The 19,559-nt window shown below is 33.5% G+C and overlaps 1 protein-coding gene across 6 annotated transcripts in view; it reads right to left on the bottom strand.

The window, feature by feature from the left end:
* Positions 1–3,672: 3,672 nt before the first annotated feature.
* Positions 3,673–19,559, bottom strand: part of LOC129004329 (85/88 kDa calcium-independent phospholipase A2-like) — a 57,937-nt gene continuing 42,050 nt past the window's right edge. Inside the window, exons 13-18 of one of the 6 annotated variants that reach the window (XM_054432875.1) lie at positions 14,477–14,668; positions 13,699–13,870; positions 12,943–13,112; positions 12,204–12,361; positions 10,910–10,981; positions 7,566–7,960 (exon numbers count right to left, since the gene is read on the bottom strand). In XM_054432875.1, coding sequence (XP_054288850.1) covers positions 7,809–7,960; positions 10,910–10,981; positions 12,204–12,361; positions 12,943–13,112; positions 13,699–13,870; positions 14,477–14,668 — 916 coding nt within the window. In that variant the 3' untranslated portion in view covers positions 7,566–7,808. Of the gene's footprint in view, positions 5,550–7,565; positions 7,961–10,909; positions 10,982–12,186; positions 12,362–12,942; positions 13,113–13,698; positions 13,871–14,476; positions 14,669–19,559 lie in introns of those variants that run through there. The other 5 variants (XM_054432877.1, XM_054432878.1, XM_054432876.1 and 2 more) reach the window with 5 other exon arrangements.

The following is a 19,559-nucleotide window of genomic DNA, read 5'->3' on the forward strand; positions in this document are numbered from 1 at the left end:
GGTTTATTGCGGACATTTTCCATCACGATGGTAAAAAACAATACACAAGGTTTCGGGATCTGGAATCTGATCCCGTCCTCAGGTGAAAAAATCTTAACTAACACATTACAACTAACAATACACAAACCAACAACCTAAGTTGGAATACACTACAAGGGTAGAAGTCAAAAAATGGACAAGCAGAAAGTCAGTGGCAATGTACAGCAGGTAATGATGTAATGTTAGGGACATTGTCACTCCTACTAACAAGCTGTCTACTGACACTCTACTGACTACTGAGCTGACTCGTGTAGTTGTAGTGGATGTGAACAATTCAATTGGTAATGATGTGAAAATAACATTTTCACCACACTAAGATGTTTTTGGCTGTATTGCATACGTTAATTGGTGGCTGAAAGTTACGTTTTGCTGGCCATGCCAGCTGTCATCGTAATTTGGGGACCGAGCAGGTTTTTACATCCCGGGGCGGCAAAATCAGCTGTCTGCTTGCATATTAATTACACAAACAGTATCTATAGCATTGATAATAGCAACTGTTTATTATTATTTTTGCTGTATTATTGTTTTTGCGTTTTCGGCCCTAGGTACGAAATATACTATTAGTCAGTGACAATGTACTGTAGTGATTAAAAATTAAAATACCCCCGCCGCAGCAACCTGCTGACTAAGCGAATTTCCATTTTCCTGAATTGATTTTAAATTAAATATATTTAAATGACATTATGTTTTTATGAGCACTTAGGTTTGCTGCTACAGGGAGGATAATAAAGTGTGGTCTTAAAATGTTTATTTTAAATTTGCAATTTTTTTTAATGTTCTCTGTTTACAGTAACCAATAATAACCATACAAAAACACTTTGGTATACTAAATTATTTGTTTTTAAGCTCTTTAAAATGGTACCCCATAAACCCCTGTAAAACCTGTTCCCATGGTCCGATTATGCTGGTTCGCGAACTCATTCTTCAAGTTAATCCCGCCTTAAACTTTCAACCCAAAATCTTTTTTTTTTTTTTTTACTTTATTTAATTTGATAAAAATTGTTCAAGTTATCATGTTTACGGACGTATATATCTAATATATATATATATATATGAATGAATTGAATTGAATGAACAGTGTTTTTGGCCTCTAGGGACATTGAAATGAAAAAGTATATCGGTCCCGGCTCCCGGTCTTACCATGCCACCTACGGCATTAGCTACTTTCCTTAAGGGAAATTCGCTAAAAGAACAGTTTAAAAATATTCGAAATTTTGGTCAAAAAGAGTTAAAATTTATAGGTTAAATTAGCATAAATTGCTCAACAACTCCTACATATTTATATTTAGGGCATTTTTGTAAAATACAAAAGTTGTTCCTTGTTGTTTAAGCAACATTTATTGTATTAAGTTTAACTCGCTATATATTACAGTTTTGGATATATAAGCTTCCTATGAGTTTCATGTAATAAATGCCACCACCATTTTTAAAATGTTGGATTCTGAGGTTATGCCCACTCTGCCATGCTGGCACCTGAGTGAAAAATTATAACTTGCATAGTACCTACATGATCCCTTAAGGTGTTTTTCTATATACATAAAATGCACTCAGGAGTGAAAATTTTAAAAACGTACGTTTTCAGGAAAAGCACTTTGCAAAATTTGTTCCCCTTTTTTCAAAACTTTTATTATTTTTTTTATTTCATTAACATTTGAAGTTTCATAAAATGTCCATGGTAACGCAATATCTTTGGTAGTTTTCTTTTTAAAGAGCATCTTTAGTAGAAAAACACAAAATCCTGTCACGACCATAACGGACGTTTAAATGAATATTAAAAATAGTTAATATTATTTTTATAACTATGTTTTGCTATGAACTAATTTACTTTTTTGACCATTATACAATAAAAAGGTCACTGAGCTTTTGGTATATTTGGTCTTTCTAGAAAAAAAAAAAAACTCAAAAATAGAAAAAAGCCAATAAAATCTTTTTAAGTTTGTATAACACCGAAAAAACTTACCTGAGACCCGAAAAATCGTTATGTTTGTATAGAGGTGTGCTTCTTTTGTATATAAAGCATTGAAATATGACGATATTTTAATTTTTGAAATTTGTATGATAGAAATCATGAACGTGATGGTCAGGGACAAGCGGTACAGTCGTGAATTGTCTGGAATAATCTAAATCTTTCTAAACAATCCTTCAATTATACTGTTAGTTATAATAAAACTATGTGTTTCAATTGAACTAAACTGTTCAATTTACAATTATATTAAAGTTATTGTCACGACCAAACACACTATAATCCATAAGGCTGGATTGGTCGTGAAAAAAACCGCGATGGTCGTGAAACTTTGGTCGTGAAATTACGTGTTATTTGGCTCTGTTCTGGCGGTAGTCTTGCACCTCATGTTCGAGGATATAAAGTGGACTTCTAGGTTAATTCAGCAATTGAAATATCTTATAAACAAAAATTAACACCATGTCTACTTCATCGAATGACTACGTACGGTCATGAACACACCAAAATTACAAAAAACACAATCATTCCTTTATTAATCTTGTAATTCCTCCTTTCAACTCAAAACGACCGGCACTACAATCCAGATGTACACCCCGAACTAGTCTCTAAAACCAACTGACTCCATCGACGCCAGGCTTGCCACTGTCGTGCTCCAAAGTTGAACATTTTTCCCAAATGGTCGTGACGCCAAATCGAGGGACAGACTTATTTTGTCATGGTAGTCAGTCTGCAATGACAATAAAATTATAATATGCTCCTTTTTTGTAAGTTTAATAACCATTGATGACATAAAAATATGGCTTTATATATTTCGACATGAATAATTAGTCTAAAAACAGCGTGAAAGTTGGAAAATGTACCCTAGGGACACGTCATGGTCGTGAATTTCGAGACTTTAAAAATACGAAAAAAATACCTAGAACCTATTTAAAACCAAATAAATGTGTGTAACATGTTGCCCCCGTCCCAACAAATATTAAAACACATAATAATAAACTACAAATCCAGTATCTACGAAGTAAAAGGCCAGGGACATGAAAACGTACGTTTTTAAATTTTCACTCTCAGGAAACCCCCTAGCAAGTGGATTAAGTGGTAAGTAATGAAATTCATGATTTATTAATGTTGGTGTAATCCAGTGGGCAAATTGTCATGTGAGTTGATGTTGATATGAGGAGCCACATAATGCCTGGGTCTGGTAATGGCAAGATACAATTATCTCAATCGCTTCCTATTAGGTCAATTAGGCCACAGTTCTGAAATTATGCTAATGGCCTGTCTATCAAGCTTCCAATCTCAAGTACATTTCAGTAATGCATTATCAGCTTCAGATTAAGGGATCCAATCAGTAATGATTATAAAACAATGTGTAGATAAATTAAGTCAGATCAATAAAACTTTCCCTGTTTGAAATTCATTGTTGGTGGGTGAGTTAATGGTCTGATGTGTTATGAATTTATTGTGATGGAAAATATCCACAGTAAATCTTTGAACAACAATAAAACTTTGTTTAGGTCGATTTTTGTGCATATTTCTTACCACAGATGAATAGGCACATAAGATTAGGTGTAAAAGAGTTGATTATTTTAATGATATAATATGTCTACATAATATTTGAAGTATTTCATTAGCACATAAAAAAGGATAAGGTAATTTTTTTAAAGAACAACTTAATTCATTCAATTTATTAAACAGATAACATTTCATGGATACAACAGTAACATAAGAAACTAGCTGGACATGACTAACTTTATGATTAGGCTAATTATTAAATAGCTTCTTGATTATTACATACACGATTGTGCAAGCTGTTTATGGAGAATTACAAACATCATACATATTACTTATACAAAGTGAGTAATTATTTGTCATGGAATATTTATTTGGAAATCCTCATGGAACATCCTATGAACCGTATGGTGCAAAGCACTCTAAAAGGCTAAACACAGCCTAGCTAAGAATTAAAATTAAATTATAGAAAATTATATTTAGGTAGGTACTCATGTTATGATTCTCAACGATTAAAAATACTATTATGTTATGATCCGAGTCAAATGATTTTTAGAAAACTGCTCAATTAAAAGCTACACTACTAAATAACAGAACTATGGAAAGGATCTCAATCATGAGTTTGAGGTTAGACCTGAGGTATTATTATATTTGATCAGACATTCTCCTTATGCTTCTTTTGTATCAGCCCAACCATCCACATTGGTCTTATTCTTGTTTGAACTGCCTTCCCTTGTCTCTGTAATACACAATTAGAGAGACATGGGAAGGCAGTTCAAGCATACAGACAAATTTTATTAAAGCGTTGGGTTTGAGTTTTAGGCTCCACTGACATTGTTTGTGACGCCATTGTATCTCTTTGAGAGATCCCAAATAAAGAAATTTATCGAGTAAAGAAAGGTGCAGCCAAGCCTAAAATTTAATGCCTGATGATTTGCCATATTGATTTTTTTAACGTTATTCGTAAAATAATATATCACAGGAAATCATTTATATACATAAATACTAGTATGATACTTTGCTTTTAACAATCTGCATTATTATTATTGTTTGTAGAGTAACTTTCCCCAAGAGATAATAGAAATTATAATATTACAACAGATATTAAAACTATATACAAAAGGTAAAATTCAAAGTATTCAATATAAGACTAGAAAGAAGTACAAGTTTTGTCTTAGTCAAAGAGTTTATTCAGTAACAAAATTATAAATAATAAAGCACGCCTTGGTATTTTCTAAATTTGTTTATTCTTCATAAACAAAACCTATTTTTCTAAACAATACTAACTTAAATAAACTTACATTATGATATTTATCACATGTGCATTTTTCTATTCTTCGTTCACAATATTTTTGCAGTTTTAGAAGAATAAATCTATCCCCTCCAATTGACTCCTTGTTTTTAAAATAATAGCTCAATAGCTGATCAAGCAACAAACATTAAATACAAAAAAAGTAGTGGGGAAACTTCCTCTCAAACCACCTAAATATTGTGAATAAAGTATAGTTCAAGAATGGTTTAAACTTTAACAAGAATAAGCAAACTATAAAATAAGATTTAAAGCTAGGAAACGTAATATGTGTATTACAAAATCCAGTTAAGGAACCATTGAGGAACAACCAATTGTAAACAATCTTACAAACCTCTTAGAAAAAACACTTGTTTACAAGTTTTGCAAGATAAAATTATAAAATAACTTTAATGGTACATGGATTTTAAGATGATTCTTTAATTGGAAACCATACACACCAATTAACTCAACTTCAACTATAACTAACTTAATTGTTTTCCTAAAATTAAGAATAACATTCTAAATAATTGTATTTAGAATATAAATGAGGATATAAGAGAAAATCTAAAATAAAATATAACAAGCCCTCTTGTGTGTATTACCAAAAAAATATTGGTTCACATGGAGTAAAAATGTAGAATATTTTGGTATGAAAGTATCCCTGATGTGTGAATTGGAGAGAGCCCTCATGTGTATGCGTGGTCTGATCATTTATATGTAATAATTATCCAAGACTGGCTGCTACTCCTAGACAAAAGATAAAATAGATAATTTGTGAAATAATATAAGGTAAGTTCTATACCTACAGAATAAACTTATTTTCTTAATACAATAACTAATACAATACTGTGGCAGTTTAGTTTAAGATGGTAAATTCTATTCAGTGAATTTAAGCAGAGAACATGTTAATCATAAGTCAATACACATTTCTAAGACATTTTTCCTCTTTATTTCCTCCAAGTTATAACCCAAACTTTTAATGTCAGATAACTTAAAGTTGAAAAAGAGTCTAACTAATTTTTGTTTCTTTAGTCTTTAATCCTCCTATCCTCCTGACACTATTGAGAAATTTTACACTTTTAAAACGACATAACGGTATGTGTTTCATTTTAACGTAAAATAGTTTCCTATGATAAGTACCAGTAAGTGCCAGTAATTCCAAACTTTGATGTTAAATTTGATTGATCTTAAAACAAATATGTGAAGATTTCGTTGGGCAAGAGTGCATAATGAACTCTCAATTTTATGGCTTGGTAAAAATTAGCCAAACAATGAGATTAATCTTTATTCAGCCAAACTTAAATTGAATTTATTAAAAAGTATAAAATCCCATAGAAAAGTTAAATTGGTATTGCCAGAGTGTACATTGTGTGGTCATCAAAATTACCAAAAGCATTAGCTGCAAAATAATTAACTTATTCATATGAATCAGAAAATTGCTAACTCTATATTTTGCTACAGATTAACAAAACAACCTTTTTTTGTTTTTAATTGGAAGATACAGGAAAATAAACCAGGAGCAAACATTTGGCTTACGATCTTGTAGCGCGATTCATAACAAGTTTTATAAAAATAATAAGAAAAGAAAACATAAAATTTAGTTTGGAATTCAAATAAATTATAATGGTTTTTTTCACAGCTTACACAGCCTCTATAAACCAATTGTATATTTGTAATTATAAGTATTAAAATGTATACAGTGTCTTTGTGTATCAATTATATAAAAGCTCTACAATTATTTCATAAATTAATTCCCTTAAAATACTTATATGGTTTTTAATATTTTTTTTATGTCAAAACTTTAAAGCTATAATTTAGAAATCACTATTGGATTTGAATACTGTCTACATCTCAAAAACAGGAACAGACCCAGAAAACCTCTGGGGTTGGCAGTAGAACTACCTCTGAAATTTTAAAAATAGTACCTAACAGAAAAGATGTTCACAAATATCCAAAAATTAGATTCATACCCCTGCAGAGTGAAATGTTGAGGGTAATTTTGAACTTAAAATAATAAAAATGAAATGGTTCACAGGAAGGATATGGTGATGAGTTACGACATTATAAATTTAAAGTTATTTCATAATTACTGATTTTCATCTCAAGCAGACATATACTTTTTACCAAAAAAATAATTGTAAAGGTCTACACAAGTTGTTCGTCAACAAAAACATTAAGTATTTTATTAACGCAAAAAAATGTTTTAAGTGGCTCTTAACTTTCCATTATTTTTATTGTGGATAAAAACAAACCAAATAAACATAAAACATTGATTTCCACTCAAATTAACAATAAACTAAGAAATTGCAGCCCTACACAATAACCCACATCCACCTTACAAGGTATATGTTGAGCTTCCCTTACAGATCTTCAAAGAATCAACGACAAATAAAATTATTTTTTTGGTTATAAATCCAAATCAGTAAATATATAAAAGGAGAGGTATACAGAAACATTAGAAACTATCTCAATTTCTAGTATATACTAGTATATTTGAATATACTACAGGGAGTATATACTATTGTAAAAAGGTCAAAAATCAACTAATACTTGATGTGAACGATTGATAGAATAATTTTGTTCAAGAATTTGAATTGTAAAACTGATTTGAATTTATTATGTTTTTATAACAGAATGGCCAGAATATTTCTTTAATGGTATAGTAAATTCAGTTATGGTCACTTAACTCTTGCAAACCTGTAAACAAGACTATTTTACATTTTTTATCAATTTCATATCAGCGACATTAAGTAAACTATAAAAAAATAATTAACTGTTTTACTTCAATAAGGTTTTTTATTGCCGTAAATATGACGATAAATCAACACAAGGTAATTTTAACATTAATGTTTAAATATTTTTTCTCCAGATTATGAGAACTGCTAGAATTTCATTTCAGCGATTCAGTTAACTATACCAATTATTAGCTATTTCAATTAATTTTTGTACTTTAAATGGCGTAAATATCATAATAAATTAACACAAGGTAATTTTATTTTTTAACATCTAAAAGTATTTTTTCCACAGATTATATGAACTGCTAGAGTCATCTTCACTACATGAAGGATTTTCTAGTTTAGGTTTCTTTGACAGGAACTTAATGTCTTGGGGAGTAGTTTGAAAACTCTCTTCTCTCAGTCTTTTATTTGATTTTGCATCTGAAAATATATTTGAAAAATAAAAAAGTATTTAGAAACTATAAAAGAGTTACATTAGAAAAGCCAATGTTTCATTCAACGGCAAAGACAGCTAGCTTTCGTGGAGATATTACCACGAAGTTTCCAAAATGATTTCGAGAAGGCTATCTTTGTAAAATGTCAATATTGTCAATATAAAAAATAATGTAAAATAAAACAACAAAAATGTATAAACAATTTTATAAAACATAGTAGGGCCTACTGCAAGTATAAAGGTAGGGAAGTATTTTTCATATATTTGAAAAAAATCCGTTTTCAATAGAAACAAAACAAGTTTAATGCTTTTAGGCATTTGGTTAAAACCTAACCGAATTTCATAGACAACATTTTAGGTTGAATTTTAAGGAAAATTTATGCGTGGAATAAAGATTTGTTTATGTTTGAAAATTTAGAAACTGGATCAAAATGATGCAAAAACGTTACAGACCTAAGGTTACACCAAGGCAACACTAAATAAACAGACCGGAATGCTCCTCTGGCATGACATCATCATAGATGACGGCAATGACGTGATGTTTGCCGTTTGTGATCAGCTGCTTGTTTTAATCTTTTCTTGGAAAACAAAAATATAACAAAAAAATGACATTACGTCATTGCCATCGCCTATGATGACGTCATACCAGAGGAGCATTACCGCCTGTTAATTTAGTGTTGCCTTGGTTACACAGAGGGTCTGAGCTAAGCTATTAAGTACACATGTTTGTACTGATATGTTGTCTACATATAATTCACAAAAAAAGATAGACTAGCTGGTAAAAAAATTTTCTCTTAAAATATCTCTTGCTACTTAATGCCAAGTGCTACATGCCCCAGTTCAGAAAGCGAACTCCCATAAAAACGTTTCAGAGGAAAAAAAAGTAAACTTGATAAGCTCGTTTCCATTGTAAAAAAAAAATAAACTACGGCCATATTTGATTTGACAACCAAACAAAAACTCAAAATTCAGGTTAAATCTTATACGGTGTAAAACATCATACGTGTTAATTTCAAATATGATTTCTAATAAGGTAGAAAAGCAATGGTTACAGAAACTAATCTAGAACACATATGTTAGTAATGGAAACAATTAAATATAATAGGAACACTTTCTCACAATATAATATTTTACATTCCGTATCATATAATTTTCTTAACTTTTTCTTGAAAGCTTTGGTTCAGTGCTAATGTCTACTATAGCCTTCTCTAGTAAACAAGGCCGCGGCGAGTGAAAACTGGCATCTGAGTCTTGGTGCGTGATCGTCTTGCCATTACACTGAATGGAGGAGTCGCGTACCGACATACTTATTCGCACATCTACTACCCTTAATCATTAGTGATGACATTAAACTTGTTACTACAGCATGCCAGATAGAGGTGTTGTGCCTTGGTGCAAGAGTAATTACGAAAGCTCAATTAAAACTGAATGATACATACAGTGTTTTAAGATTCTAAGTTATCTGCAGCGTAAGCAACGATGGCTTCCTGCTATTAACTCTTCAGTGAAATTTGACACCATAAACAATTTGCGTGTGCGTGAAACATTTTCACGAATATGAACTTAGATTTGTAAACAAATATAAGAATAAAGACAATGATTCGTGTAAATATTCGCGAGAGTTTTAGGTGAGATTGCCGTAACTACACTATTTCCTAATTAGTTTTTTAATCTTATTGATAAACTCTGTTGTTAAGTGATTAAAATAACTTCTTAAATAACTAGAACTTCAAAGAAATAAACCGGTGTTTAATATAAGTACTAATAAAAATATGTACTACACCACCTAACAATAAAAGCATCAGAGTCTCCAGAGGGAATGCTGATGTGGTAAAAAAATTCAATTAATATTGCAGAAAGCGATATGGAGGCCTAGCTTCTGAAATCGTTTACAATATGGCAAACGTTTTGTTTAGTAACTTAATAGTCAAAGGTTATAGCTAACTTGTGGTTCCTCAGGTAGACTAAAACATAATATTCCTATTTCAAATTGAAAAATAATTTAATTTGAACAATTTGGTGTTAGTCTCTACAAATCCATTTGCAATGGAAGTCTTATTTCAAATTATCAAAGTGGCAATGGCAATAGTCCTATTACCATTCTTGGTATAGTAGCTATATTTTTGTAAAATTTAAACCATTCGGTCTAGTAGTTTTTACAATATTGAACAACACACATGCAGACAGACACAATTTGATTTTTATATAATAGTATAGATTATCAAATTAACAAGGGAAATATGCAAAGTCCATACATTTCCACATGCATCGTACTTACAATACAATAAGATAAATGCAACAAAAATCATCATGTTTGTATGTTTAGTTTTAGACATATTGTGGTATGTTGCATTTTTTCACTAAATAAACAAATTAGATTCAATTTTTTCTATTTTACCATACCCTAGAATCCACTAATATAGGTGCATCAATTACATAGGTACTAAGATTGGAAGTCATTTACATACTTTCATTCATTGATACAGAGCAGCGATACTCTCATTAATGTTAGCCTTGCAAGTGTGCAGGACCCAGGCGGCTGGTGAGTGCGGCGTTGCCAGTTCGAATGTCGCGGCCTTGTGTATTAGAGGTGGCTATGGTTGTACTAAATTTATAGGTCACCAAATGTATGCAAATATATAATTTATTTAGGCATAAGTTTGGAGAGAACTTATTATGTTAGAACGTGTTATATTATAAGAATACTTTAACTGGAAAATGTAATAAAAACATCAAATTTAAATTTAATATAGGCCCTAGTTGTTATTTTTTACTACTATATGATCATTCAATTTTGTTTTGGAATTTTACACAATTTTATCCTAGTAGTAAAAATAGGAAAAAATATTTTTTTATGAAACCATAATTATGTATTAATTAGGGGAAATAGTTCTCTCAATAAAAACAGGCTTCAGCACACACAAATTCAGACTTACCCTCACCAACTAAACTGTCTGAGAACCAATCAAAAACTGTTGTAGTTAACTGGACAAGGGACTCCAAAACCACTGAAAAGACCAGACTATTTGGTTTTTTTCCAGACTTGCCAGGGTATTGAAAATTCTCTTGTCAACGGAAGATCATTTTAGTTCAAATCAAAATCAAATGCAATGAAACTTTATTACCAAGTACATAGCATGGCTTTAAAAACAGGTGACATTGTCAAATTAAATATTCTCAAGTTAAATAAATTCCCACTAGAACTTTATGAGAAGATAGTGTATTCACTATGTAGATAAAACTATCATTAAAATACAGCACTGCATGTAAAACAAAAAATATATAACCAGGCAGGGACTCACCTAACATGTATACCAAAATAATCACGTTGTCAACTTTTTTTGCATTTTTTTCAAGGTAACGACTAATGTAAAATCTGAGATGGACTAAAGTCGTATGTTGAGATGGTGTGCTATTCAGTCTTTAATGTGCTAAATGCTAAACCTTGTCATAAGAGAGTCAGGAGGATAAATTTAAAATAGTAAACTGTACCTCTGAAAAATTTTAATTAATTTTTAAAACCAGTTGTTTTTAATTGTTGAATGGAAACCGTCTACAATTGGCAACAATTATCATATATTTGGGTGAGAAAAACTTGTCAGTTGAGGACTAATAATCAATATGAATTTACAAAAGAAAAATGTAAGGCTAATTTGTATGTTTTCATCATATTGGCACAGTAATTAATAAACTAATAAATCCAATGATTAAGGAATTTGATAATGTATGAAATTGTTTCATAATGAGATTTCAGCAGTTTGGAATAGTGGCACTCATGTAATTATCATGTTCTGATTACAACTGTTGTTACCTGTTTTTGCTCTCATTTTTCCCTCTGTGAACAATCTATCTTTTTAGAACACAAAACGTTCGGATTTAATTAAACCAACAGAGTTAACAACCGATAATTTTAAACGTAAATGACCACTAATCGGTACCTCAGTTCCTCCTCATTTCGGTACCTTTAACAACAAGGAATTACAAAGGAAGTTTGGAGGTTTTTATCTCATCATGATCAGATAAAATATGAATCAGCTTATGATACATATTTTAGGTAAAGAAAACTGAGTTTGATGCAAACTTGATTCTTGGTTCAAAATCAATTTTATCATGTAAGAGGTGTATTCAATGTTGAGGTTGTATTGCCCTAGGAATTCTAGAACACCCTCATGAGATAAAATTAACCCTAAGAGTTTAAAGCATATGTGATTACTTGTTAACTGTGGGCACCTTGAGCAAGAGACCGGTTGCCGGTGAGCAGGCTCGCCAAGCGACATACAGCCTCGTCGTTCCTCATAATATACGCCTTTGTCTCCCAAAGCATGTTCACCAGCTTCGCATCATTTTTTTCATCCATTGCGACGTCTTCTGATAATTGTGGTGAAAATCTGTTGAAATGTGAACTGGTTAAAGTTCTGCTATGGGAGGATATATTAACTTATTGAACTACCGTCCACATATATTTACTATTGATCTTTGGTTGATCTGTTATTGTTAATGCATGCAAAACAATGTACTAGCCTATTAATTATTTGCGAAATGATCACTCTTCACTCTAGTCATCACTCTTCCACTTGTTAGTTCAGCAATTTCTGTACTCTATGTTAATTAATTATTTATTTTAACTTTGACCTCTAGGCCTATTATTAGCCATCTTGTACACGTGTGCCAACAGGATTTTTCCAGAATTCTGAGAAATAGTAATGATGTCCATAAGACCACGGGATATGATCACGATACTACCATAATAACATTGTGACGGATGCACATTTCACCAAATTTAAAAGCTCGGCTTGAACTTGGCTAGAACATAAATCTCAGGCTCTCACACTTCTTTAATTAACTTTTATTTTTATTTTTGAAAAGTTGGAGGGTTGTGAGGTGCTGGAGGACACCCTGGGGCCTAAGACAAAGAGAGGAAAACGTGCAAAAAATGTACAATAGATTCAATTAGACATGACTAACATACCTGAAGTATGGAACACCGATCATACTGCACCAGGCATTACACCTGTCAATGACTCTGCCATCAGCCAGGGTGGCTTGGTCCACCAGTAGTGTACCTAGTGCTGAGATACCCATAACCAGTCTGGCAGAGTCCCAAATACTCTCAGGCCTGAACACGTCAACTGGTGGCAGCTGCGGAAATTACTCAAAGTAAATGACAGTTGTTGAATAAGAACAGGAACCTTTTTTGTTCTCTAAACATTTTTCAAAGCAATAGTGTTTGTCATTTTGAGAATTTTTACGTATAGTAATACAACGTAATTAAATATATTAATGAAAAAATAACAAAGATAATTTAATTGAAAAAGTTGAAATAAGCTGGCTTAGTTTAAAATCAGCTAATGACAGGTATGTGATGAATGACTAGATAGTGCATTATTGCCCTACTAGGCAACAAGCCTACTTGCTAAAGTGTTTGTACTACAGTATTATATTTGTTTTAAAACATCTACGCTGCAGCCAAGTAGCTTGACAAAACAATATATTTTTGGGTTTCCTCATCAAGTTTAAGCAAAAAAATTTAAATCCTGAACCTTAGTAACCAGATTGATGAACGATAAAATGTACTGTAAGACAGTAATCAGAAATTTGCTTTAGTGCTTCTGCCAGTGGCTCAGCTTTACTCTTCCCTATTTGATTTTAAAACTGGGGACAACTTTTGACATGGAGATGGAATGTTTAAACCTCCCAATGAATCATATGTAGGAAGTAGGACTACCTGTTTGACTGGTATACAGCCAGTGCCCACTGACACCACTACTGTAGGAGGCTTCACCTCAGCATCCCGTCCTAAACACCGTAGTGCCGTGTTGTACTCATGTATCTCTGTCAATGCGTCCATAGTCGGGTTGTTGGCAATCAAACCTCCGTCAATGTACCGACCAAACGCCCTGTAACATTTGTAATTATTACACTAATGTATTTCCAAACACAAAAAATTGCTTTATTTGAGAAGCAAAGTTACGGCTGGTAAGCCTCTCTACCATTCGAACTCTAAAAAAAGGGACACTCATATCGAAGGAGATATTTGGCCACAACAACCAATTATTAACGATACTAAAAACATGATACAATCAAAATTGACTAATGCTAAATAAAATTGTGCAATAATGCACCAACAACCCGTCACAACGGTGACAGAGAGACATTCATGCCTGCTCCAAAAATAATATGTTTTATTCAGCACCAAACCTAGCACATTTTTCAATGGTTTTTACGTGGTAGGGAAAGACAATTTGTACTTCAAACCGCATATATCACATCGGTTGTACGGTTGCAACATGTACACATAGTGGGTGGATAGAAGAAAAGAATCAGTAAAAGTGACACGGATGCTGATTATTTTGAATGCTACATTATTTGACTATTAATATATATTTATTTTTACCGATAATTTAATTCCAAAATATGTGAACACCTTAGTCACATCTATTACTGGCCACTTGTGAAAAGCCATAAGAATAGTTCTAGGATTAGAATGAAAGTTGAGTACAGACCTAAAGTAGGATGGTGCCGCCCCACTGGCACGTGCCGCCTTCCATACTAGCTGTTCATATCGCGAGGCCGGCGCTGGGTAGTCTCCTCTGCTTGCGTCATGCGGATCCAGCAATTCACTTGGCGATGGGTAGTTGCGGAACAAGTGCAGATCTACTGGCTTTCTATCTGCGAGAACTCCAGTGATTATCAACCTAAGCATGACAAAAGTTAGTTACTTTTATATAGGGATGGACGGGATTCAATTTTTAGTTTGAGACAGGATTTTTAATTCCTTTCCAATTTTTGGGAACGGACGGGATGGGATTTTTTCCTGTGCATAAAAAGGGTTTGTTTTAAAAGTCTTGAGTATTGCAGTTACCACAAAAGACAAACAAAATCTATTTTTACCGTTAATAAAACCGTCTATAAAAACAACAAAAAAAATGGGTAAACATTTACAGGTATAGAAACTTGTGACTCGTGGTGACGGTGTGATCGTCGGTATGACTCACGGTCACAGCGCGATCGTCGAAATGACTCTGCAGTTACGGTGCGATCGTTGTAATGACTTGCGGTCCCCGGCGTTATCGTCAAAATGACTCGCGGTCACAGCGCAATTCGCGAAATGACTTCGCCACCTGCATTCGGGGAACTATCGTGAACATCTCTCAGGATATTTATTTATTTATTAAAATACTAGTGATGGTCGGATCCGGATATTGGACAACCGGATCTGCCGGATCCGAGCTGGAACCGGCACCGGATCGGATCCAAAAAATTCCGGATCTTGGGCTGGATCCGGTTTTGATGGATCCGATTTTTTACTAACACAAAGCTGTCTGTATCCATGTACGCTCATCCGGACTAAAGTGGCGGGCGTCCAGTCCGGATTACGAAAAATCCGGACTATCGAGAGTCGAGCAAATACACAGTACTGTATATAGCCGTTTTTTCAATTTTGTTCCAGGTCCACAGTAATAAATAGCCGGGCATATGAACTTCCACCGGTAATAATTTTTACTGCCGAATTCAGTTCCAGGTCCACAGTAATGATAACCGGGAATATGCACTTCAATCAGTAATAATTTTTACCGCCGAATTTAGTTCCAGGTCCACAGAAATGATAACCGGGAATATGCACTTCAACCGGTAATAATGTTTACCGCCGAATTTTGTTCCAGGTCCACAGTAATGATAACCGGGAATATGCACTTCAACCGGTAATAATTTTTACCGCCGAATTTAGTTCCAGGTCCACAGTAATGATAACCGGGAATATGCACTTCAACCGGTAATAATGTTTACCACCGAATTTTGTTCCAGGTCCACAGTAATGATAACCGGGCATATGCACTTCAACCGGTAAAATTTTTACCGCCGAATTTAGTTCCAGGTCCACAGTAATGATAACCGGGCATATGCACTTCAACCGGTAATATTTTTTACCGCCGAATTTAGTTCCAGGTTCACAGTAATGATAACCGGGAACATGCACTTCAACCGGTAATAATGTTTACCGCCGAATTTTGTTCCAGGTCCACAGTAATGATAACTGGGCATATGCACTTCAACCGGTAATATTTTTTACCGCCGAATATTGTTCCTGGTCCACAGTAATGATAGGCGGGCTTATGCATCTTCCACTGGTAATAATTTTTACCGCCGAATTTTCCAGGTCCACAGTAATGATAGCTGGGCAAATGCACTTCCACCGGTAATAATGTTTACCAAACCGGTAATAATAACCGGTAGTAATGTTTACACCGGTAATAATTTTTACCATCGTGTTATCCAGGTGATCGGTCTTGTACATAGATACAGACAGCTTTGTGTTAGTAATAAAATCGGGAAAACATCGGTCTTGTATGCCTGGATCACCCCTTGCTTATACAGGGTGTTCAAAAAAGGTAGGGACATATTTTACCTAGTTATTCCTTGGGTCAAAATAAAGAGAAAATCAGGAGTAACATTTTTTCCAAAATCGATTCCTTAACCAGATATCCGCCATTTTGTATTTTTTACAACATTTTTATTTTTTAATTTTTTCAACCGATCTTTATAAAACTTGGTATGAAGGTTGAGGTAGAACAGACCAATGTTAGAAAAAAAATTCATCTTGATTCAATTAAAAATTTCAAAATGGCGGCCATTTCAGTTTTCTTAACGTAAATGACTCAAAAACGGCTAATGTTGTGAAAAAATGTCAAGAACACTTTTATTTATGATTTTTAATTCCCTATCAAACGATACCAAGTTCAAAAATCGAATAAGAAATAGCTGAAATATTACGATTTTTAGTTGTAAAATGGGGTAGAATAAGGCAGAAGCTAGTCAGGTTTGCCCCATTTTACAACTAAAAATCGTAATATTTCAGCTATTTCTTATTCGATCTTTTTGAACTTGGTATTGTTTAATAGGCAATGCTAAATAAAAGTGTTCTTGGCATTTTTTCATAAAACCAGTAATTTTCGAGTAATTTGAGTTTAAAAGTTTTAAATGGCCGCCATTTTGAAATTTTAAGTTGAATTGAGATGAACTTTTTTTATGACACGGGTCTCGTCTACCATAACAAACATACAAAGTTTCATAAAGATCGGTTAAAAAGATTAAAAGATAAAAATGTTTATGTAAAAAATATAAAATGGCGGATATCTGGTTAACGAAGCGATTTTGGAAAAAATGTTATTCTTGATTTTCTATTTATTTTGACCCAAGGAATCACTAGGTAAAATATGTTCTCACCTTTTTTGAACACCCTGTATATCTATGTTATTCGTTCCAGGTCCACAGTACTGATATCCAGGTATGTGAAACTCTAAAATACCCTTTGTCTGTGTACAAGAAGATTATCTGTCTCCATACAGGGTGAATAAAAAAGTCAAGACTCCCCCATCTAATATTTTTAGAAGTTAGAACACAGTACAGTCTTCTTGTACACAGACACAGGGTATTTTACCTGTAGAACTCCACATACCCGTCTATCAGAACCGTAGACCTGGAACGAATTTAAGGAAGAGATTAACAAGAGGTGATTCACGCATTACTAAATTGGATGCTTCACGCAAAACCCACGATATAGCATACTCAAGATCGAACTATAGTAAAATATACACAGATACCCTTTTGGTGGTCGTGCAAACTTAGGACAAAGTTTCATTTTATGATTTTTTTAATGAGGGATTATGAGCTCAACAGGAGATTACTCTGTATATAAGATGTATTAATCTTTAAACATTACCAGTTGAATTTTAAACAGTATGATTTAAATTGGCATTCTGTTAATTACGTTTTTTTTACCCGCACTTATGGCAGTGTGTATCTGGATCCGGAGCCGAAGATCCGAAGATCCGGATCCGAATTTTTCAAGATCCGGATCCGGATCCGGTACCGACATTTTGTTGGATCCACCCATCACTATAAAATACATCACATAACGCCTAAGGAGTGCCTAAGGAGTGATAGCGGCGTAATCGTCACTCGCGAAGCAGCAAATCGTCGACGATTGAATCAAATCCCGTCCTGAAAAATTCCCGAATCAAATGTAAAACCGACACGAAAATCAGGAATATTTCAGGACCTGTCCATCCCTACATGTATATGTTACACTCAATCTCCGAATTCGGACAATGTCCGAAATTTCTACCCACTCCGCGATGTGGATAGTGTGAAATACCCACGTCGCGGAGTGGGCATTTTATTTCGGACATTGGCCGAAACGAAGTGCCCAGACCGCGTTGTGGGTAAACTGATTTACTCAAACGCCGAAGTCAAAACCTTCTTCGGCGATTGAGCAAATTCAAAATACCCACAACGCGATGTGAGCAAAAGTGATTGCCCACGTCGGGTAGTGGATATTTCTAGTTTGCGCAAACGCCGAATAGCCTGTATAAACTACCGTATACCCAAAAATCTACATAAAATCCACAATCACTAGGTAAAATAAATAACATTTATGTTTTGATTATAATTATTTAATGTATAAAATAGCATTTTAGAAAATAAACAGCAAATCACCGAATAGGAACAAATATAAAAAGGTCCATTACACATACATTGAGAATACGTTATCACACAGTTCTTGTTACATCTTTCTTTTACTTATTGACACATTATTCTAAAGTCACTCTAATTTAGCGAAAGGATTTAAAAATTAAAACTAATCTTACCTGACATCGTGAATTCAATAATGATGGGTTTAACGGCCAGTCCTTTACTTTGAGATTTTTTCTTCAGTGAGCAAGGTTCGAACATATCCAAGTATATTTTAATCACCTCTCTGGTAATGTTGAAAAATTTCTTTTTAAGCTCTACTTCCATAGCTTTCTCTTTCTTAAGACCAACTCGCAAGTCAGCTGAATGAATTGTGTCATACATTTGATCAATGCGACAAAAATATTTTATATCTGTCATTTCACCAGTTGTTTTTTCAACTAACATTTCTTTGTCATCAATGTTTATGACATCGAAGCGGTTGATTCGGCGATAATCTTTCGATGATAATGACTGTCCATCACGAGCGTATCACTACAGGGTAGCAACAGCAAAGAAAACACAATGCACGTGCAGGTCCATCCATCCTAATCGCAAATAGTGCAAATGGTGGGGGTGAAATGTCTGAACGTGAATTCGGCGTTTGCCTAAACTAGAAATACCCACAACGCGACGTGGGCAATACATCTTGCTCACATCGCGTTGTGGGTATTTTGGATTTACTCACTCGCCGAAGAACTTTATGACTTCGGCATTTGAGTAAATCAATTTACCCACAACGCGGTCTGGGCATTTCACTTCGGCCAATGTCCGAATAAAATGCTCACTCCGCGACGTGGGTATTTCACACTATCCACATCGCGGAGTGGGTAGAAATTTCGGACATTGTCCGAATTCGGAGATTGAGTGTAACATATATACTGATCGTTTCACCAACATGATTTAAAATTTTCAAAAATATACAAAAAGGTTTTATGTACAAATGTCAGATTTTGCGAGACTATTTCATTTAAAAATGAAAATATTGAGGATGAATATTAAATAGCTTATGTTCAACCTCTATGGTTAGTTAACCAGTATATTTTTAATTTATTTCACCTGATGTTGTCTTGT

The sequence above is a fragment of the Macrosteles quadrilineatus genome, unplaced genomic scaffold (assembly GCF_028750875.1).
Source record: "Macrosteles quadrilineatus isolate MER2022 unplaced genomic scaffold, UCM_ALF_1.0 Scaffold_9__3_contigs__length_116548681, whole genome shotgun sequence".
In the NCBI taxonomy this organism is placed as follows: domain Eukaryota; kingdom Metazoa; phylum Arthropoda; class Insecta; order Hemiptera; family Cicadellidae; genus Macrosteles; species Macrosteles quadrilineatus.